General features: G+C 50.2%; 1 protein-coding gene across 1 annotated transcript; it reads left to right on the top strand.

Annotated features, from left to right (window-relative positions):
- Positions 1-442: 442 nt before the first annotated feature.
- On the top strand, positions 443-1,765 carry GJA8 (gap junction protein alpha 8; the record flags this gene model as incomplete). The annotated part of the gene is made up of 1 exon (XM_080802430.1): positions 443-1,765. One exon carries the CDS (start codon positions 443-445, stop codon positions 1,763-1,765), a length of 1,323 nt encoding a protein of 440 aa, XP_080658556.1.
- Between the last annotated feature and the right edge of the window lie 4,812 nt (positions 1,766-6,577).

The raw sequence follows: 6,577 nt of genomic DNA, 5'->3' as shown, positions 1-6,577 counted from the left end.
CAGGCCCGACCCTGCTTAGCTTCCGAGATCAGATGAGATCGGGCACGTTCAGGGTGGTATGGCCGTAGACTAAACATGGGTTTCTATCTATGGTCAACAACGAGCCCTTATTTGGGGTGGAATTCAAGAAACGATATACATATCGCCTCATCTACACTTTCAGACCACCCCTTGCAAGTGACGGAGAGCAGGTATTAGCATTAAACCCATTTTGCAGATGAGGAAGATTCTTCACACCGCTCTTGTCCCCTCATCCCAGCCCGCAAGAGGAGGCACTCCACTCAATAGGTGCTCTTTTACATACTGATGGTTCCAGCAAACTCAGAAAGGAGAAGTACCCCACCCCACCCCCAGCGAGCAAGCGTTAGCAGAGAGGGACTGGCAGGGGATGGCACCGCGGCCGCTCAGCTCTTGCCTTCTTCCTCCTCCAGGTGGGTGAGAAATGGGTGACTGGAGTTTCCTGGGGAACATCTTGGAGGAGGTGAACGAGCACTCGACGGTCATCGGAAGAGTCTGGCTCACCGTGCTGTTCATCTTCCGGATCCTCATCCTGGGCACGGCCGCGGAGTTCGTGTGGGGGGACGAGCAGTCCGACTTCGTGTGCAACACCCAGCAGCCCGGCTGCGAGAACGTCTGCTACGACGAGGCCTTCCCCATCTCGCACATCCGCCTCTGGGTGCTGCAGATCATCTTCGTGTCCACGCCGTCGCTGGTGTACGTGGGCCACGCCGTGCACCACGTCCGCATGGAGGAGAAGCGCAAGGAGCGCGAGGCCGAGGAGCTGTGCCAGCAGGCGGCCGGCGACGGCGGCGAGAGGGTGCCCCTGGCCGCAGACCAGGGCAGCGTCAAGAAGGGCAGCAACAGCAGCAAAGGCACCAAGAAGTTCCGGCTGGAGGGGACCCTGCTACGGACCTACATCTGCCACATCATCTTCAAGACTCTCTTCGAGGTGGGCTTCATTGTGGGCCACTACTTCCTGTACGGCTTCCGGATCCTGCCCCTCTATCGCTGCAGCAGGTGGCCCTGCCCCAACGTGGTGGACTGCTTCGTGTCGCGGCCAACGGAGAAAACCATCTTCATCCTGTTCATGCTGTCGGTGGCCTCGGTGTCCCTCTTCCTCAACATCCTGGAGATGAGCCACCTGGGCCTGAAGAGAATCCGGTCTGCCTTCAAGAGGCCCGTGGAGCAGCCCCTGGGGGAGATCCCCGAGAAGTCCCTCCACTCTATTGCCGTCTCCTCCATCCAGAAAGCCAAGGGCTACCAGCTGCTGGAAGAAGAGAAAATCGTGTCCCACTATTTCCCACTGACTGAGGTCGGCATGGTGGAGACCAGCCCACTTGCGGCCAAGCCTTTTAGTCAGTTCGAGGAGAAGATGGGTGCTGGGCCCCTCGGGGACCTGTCCCGAGCTTACCAAGAGACACTGCCTTCCTACGCTCAGGTGGGGGCACAGGAGGGGGAGGCGGAGGAGCAGCCTGTGGAGGAGGGGGCGGAACCAGAGGTGGGAGACAAGAGGCAGGAAGGGGAGACAGGGAGCACAGAGGGGCTGGAGACCACAGCGGTGCTGGAGGGGGAGAAAGCGGAGACTCCCGAGGTGGGGAAGGAGGGTGAGAAGGAAGACCTACAGCCTGAGAAGGTATCAAAGCAAGGGCTGCTGGCAGAGAAGTCACCTTCCCTGTGTCCAGACCTCACCAGGGATGACACCAGACCGCTGAGCAGGCTGAGCAAAGCCAGCAGCCGAGCAAGGTCAGATGATCTAACCGTATGAAGTGGGGCCGAAAAATGAAAGAAAGAAAAGAAAACACCAGAGTTAACATAGGGCAAGATGAAACTTAAAAACGCCACCACGATTCAAGTCTTCTGTCCCTCCCCTCACACCCACCCCTGGTTGGACAGGTGCTGCAGAGGGCACAGCACTTGCTGTACAACTAGGAAACCACATTTCCCAAATAAAAGGGCCACCAAGATAAAGTCACTGTCCCGTCAAAGTTCCCAGTCTCGAATGACTGCCCTGCCCCTCCAGCTCAACTACAATGGGAAGCTCTGCTTTCATCCTCATTTCTCCACAGAAATCCCTCCAATCAGAATTGTGGTTGCCTCATAGCTTTTTGCCGGTCCTGACTCAAGCTCACTAGCTCAGCCGGATTTTTATCACACCAGCACTTCCCTAGCAGACACCACATGATCAATATCGGGGGCCCAAGCTCAGATGTCTATGGGGTGCAGGCAGGGGCTTTCAATCGATGGGGTGGGCCTGTTCTAATGCCATGGGATGTCGAGGGTTGTGAAGACTAGGGCGGGGGGGGGGGTGGCGCAGAGGGCAGCTGCCACTCAGTACCAGGCACTGATTATCAGGCAGTGTTACCAGACCATCTGATTTTTCCAGAGAATCCAGAAGTACAAACTCCTCAGTGAAATTTTTAACACTGCCAACTAAATTTTTAAATATGCCACGTGGACCAAGAAAAATGTGCGCAAGCCAAGTTTAAGCTTTGGGGTACCAGTTTGCAAAGTTCGCCTATACTAGCGAGCCCAGCTTTCCTGTAGAATTGATCATATTGTTTATGGTCTCAACTTGTGTCTATGGCTCCCAAATCTCAGTTCACCATTTTGAAGTGTTCAGTTTAAAATCATCAGTCCAGGAGATACCCAGTATTCTCAATGACCTTCCTTTGGGGTCAGTGTAGCCCCTGTGTTCTGATTTAATTATCCCTTGAATATGGGGATTCTGCCCTAGGCACTATTAGGGAAAGACCAAAAATCTCACCCTCTCCCTGAACTGCAAGGGCCTTGAGGGCTGGTCGCAGTTTTCTTCCTTGAAGAAAGAAGGTCCCCTTCTTTTCTCTCCTCTTCCAGTATCAGTGAGTGCTCACCCTGAAAGCGACACCTCCTTTCATCAGGGGCTGGGAGCAAGCCAGTCTGAGCCAGGAGATAACCTGCTCACTGGCCTGTCTTGAGGAAAGTCAGCTCTCAGGCCTTGCTGAGACATGAGATGTGTACAGAGAGGACCATCACAGTGGTACCAGGGAGAGTCTCTTATGAAGTGGGAGCTCAAACAGCCAGAATCCCAAAGTCTGGTCCGAGACCAGGCGTCATCCCTGGAAGGGACATAGAGACTAAAGGGAAAAAGAGGGAACTCGAAGTTCTCCTACCCTTTACCCTCACAACCAACACTCCTCAAACATAGAGTCCGGTCCAGGGAAATCCTCAAGTACAAGTACACATTTCACACAAGGAGCAATTTTTACCTGGAGCCAATCAATTCCCAGAGCTGAAGGTCAAAGTGATAACCAAGACGGTTTATCTAAACCAAAGCTAGCATCATGGGCTGCAGTGCCAAGGCTAAAGAAGGAGGGATAGAAACCAAGATGACATGGCAGAGATCTGGCAGGGGACCACCAGGGAACCCAAAAGAAGTAACCAGAAAACTGCCTTAATTCTTTTTCCCAACCAGCACCATCCCAAAACATGCAAATCCCCTGTGCTACCCTCTGGTTATCACATTCCTTTTACAATATTCATTCAAGATATGCTTTTCCAGAGCAAAGCCTCCTCCAAAACTATTCCTCCCCGGGTGTCAATATTCCCATTCCTTAGTGCCCCATTTTAAAACAAAGTGGTCTAAAAATTAAATTCATCCTAAGGTATGATTGTTTGATCATCCCTCCAGGAAATTTTACATCTTAAAAGACAGCCTAAAATAGGGGTGTCTGGGTGGCTCAGTTGGTTAAGTGACCATCTTCGCTCAGTTCATGATCCCAGAGTCCCGGGATCAAGTCCCACATGGGGCTCCCAGCTCCATGGAGAGTCTGTTTCTCCCTCTGACCTTCTCCCCTCTCATGCTCTCTCTCTCTCTCAAATAAATAAATAAGATCTTAAAAAAAAAAAAAAGATAGCCTAAAATATATTTTACCTATGTCAATCCAAAGTGACAAACTTTCAATGAAAGAACATATCAGGCAGCGGATAGTTGAATAGAAGAGGTATATTTATCTCAAAGACATGTGACTTTCTGGCTATGGCTTGAATCTGCCCCTTGCCAGCACCACTACTCCACCCAGACCTTCCATCTGGGGAGACAAGTAGCACAGTCCTGGGGCCTGAGAACGTGAGAAACTGGGTCACTACACTCATCCCAGTGGCTGCACCCTTGCTTCTACAGTTTTAACTCCTGAAGACTCATTTTAAGAAGATATAAACTCAGAGCCTGAGAAGAGCTTGATCATCACCAGAATGGAGTGTCTGTCTCAACTAGGACCTAATCCAAAAGAAAAAAGGAAAAGAGAAGGGCACCATGCTCCAGAAGAAAGCTGCTTCGTGCTGTTTGGAAGCAGTGGCAAGGGCCTAGGGGAAGGCAACTGGTCTCCTTGTCTCAGTGAGGACAGAAGCCTGGGAGCGAGTGTATCTCCTTGGATGAAACAGCCTCCTGCCTCACGTCTATACCTACCCCACAACCATGGAAGTTGCCATTTTCCCTCTTAGTCTTCCCAATAAAGGAGGAAGACTACCTGGGGAGAAATAGACACAGGCATCAAGGGACCGGGGTTTTTTTTTTCTATTTCTGCCATTTAGTAGCTATGTTATTGTCATCCCCTCACTTCTCTGTGTCTTGGTTTTCTGTCTACAAACTCGAGATGGTATTCACCACCAACCTACTTCCAAGGGTATCATAAGGGCTGCCAAGTCTGGAGCCTGCCAATCGTTGCCACTCCCTGAAAGATTCCTCCAGCCACAGGGAGACTAAGGAAGGGAGGTGGGTGGTTTCCATCTCACTCTCTCAACCTGCCTTGCAGTTACCTAATGAGAGTTTTTCAATATGGAATAGACATTCTGGAGGTCAGTTTTCTCAGAGAAGACTCAAAACAGAACCTGGACCCCACATATTTAGTAGGCACCTGAGGCTCTTTGACCTTGAGAAATGCCTGGGGGACAGATTGGTAATTGCTTTCATCCTTGGGAGAAATGTCCCAGGGTCCATTCCCAGGTAGCTGTGTGTCCGCTGAGACCCTTACCCTATACAGCTGGATCCCTCAGTATATGTTGTGGGGCAAATAATTATGGCCGATTTAGGATTATAATCCCCACCTGGGCTCCATTAGGTCCGGCTTTAAATCCTACTCCTGGTCCTTCTCTTGTTAGACTAAAACCCTTAGGGCACATAGATCTACCAATAAAAAGAAGCAATGGACAGCTGGATAGCCAAAGTGCAGCTCCTCCCAGAGGCAAAGGGCCAGGCGCTTAAAAGCAGTTAAGGAGATCTGTGACCAGGAGACCAGGAGGGACAGAGTTACTCGCAGTTCAGTTAGAAACGTCAAACCTTGCTCTGTAATCCCTAGGCCTAGCATTTGGGGCATTGTAAGAAGGCTTCACCATGACTTTGCCACTTGCCACATAGGTGACACATCCAACACAGAATTAGACAAATGCTCCTGAAGGTCAGTGTGACCTGGGGATAAGATTTTCCCACAAAAAACAATGAAGCTCAATTCAGAAGCGTTGGCTGCCCCTTGTTGACTCTCAGGACCCCACAGTGTCACTTACCACAATGTCACTTCCCTAGGTGAATGGGGTGTAACAAATTTTGCCCCTCCTTCACAAGACAGAACAGCAAATTGATATCCAGGAAACACCGAGCGTACTAGAAGAAATAAGTGGGTGTTTTTAAAAGCTCACTAATCTGGAAATAAAAGGAAGGGGAGGAAGGCCTTATCCAAATTTGTGAGAAGTCCTTACTGTCAAATGTATACTGAAACAATGACAGCCACCACTTTCAAACACTGCACAGATTGTTCACTAAAATCCTGACAAAAATCGAGCTAATAAGTAAAGGGAAGGAAGTAAATGAGAAGGGGGAATGGTCAATATTTCTGTTGTCCTGAATTTCTAAGAATGACACTATGAAAAAAGAACATTTTTTATCATGCGAGAAGTCACTGCTCCAGGCGGTGCTACAGACAGTCCGCTTCCCAGAGTTCACATGTAGAGACGCACCAGCCCGAGACTGTCTCTGACTCACAGCAGCAGCGCGCCCCTGGAGCTACGTGCAGGAACTCTTCGGGTTTAAGCCATGGGAAAAGCCTGGGGCAAGGCTAGTGTGGGCAGTTTCTCTTAGGAGTTCCTGAGGAGGGTCCTGGGCTCATTCTCAGGGTGAAAAAGGAACATAGCACCCGTGCAGCATATCCCATCCCACTCCACATCTCTCTTCCTCTCTCCTTCCCCTGACCCTGAACTTTCGCTCTATGCATACCATGTGCAAACGACCACACAATCCAAGATGGCAAAATTTAGATGAAAAATGTTTTGCCTGGTTGGATGGAAAACTCCTCTAAGTGTAAATACCGTCTGTAAAACAAAGTAAGTATGTGCCTAGAAGACCTTCCCTTCTTGTAACTATCGTATTTTAACTAAATATGTAACCGGGAAGGTGGGAGAAAAAGGAAACAAAACTGTAGGTTCAACAGTTAGATAAGATAAAAGAAAGGTTAGGGATGCCTGGGTGGCTCAGTTGGTTGGGCATCTGCCTTCACCTCAGGTCATGATCCCAGAGTCCTGGGATTGAGTCCCGCATCGGGCTCCCTGC

This window comes from Martes martes (assembly GCF_963455335.1).
Source record: "Martes martes genome assembly, chromosome: 4".
NCBI lineage: Eukaryota > Metazoa > Chordata > Mammalia > Carnivora > Mustelidae > Martes > Martes martes.
This window is presented reverse-complemented; position numbering and strand designations above follow the sequence as displayed.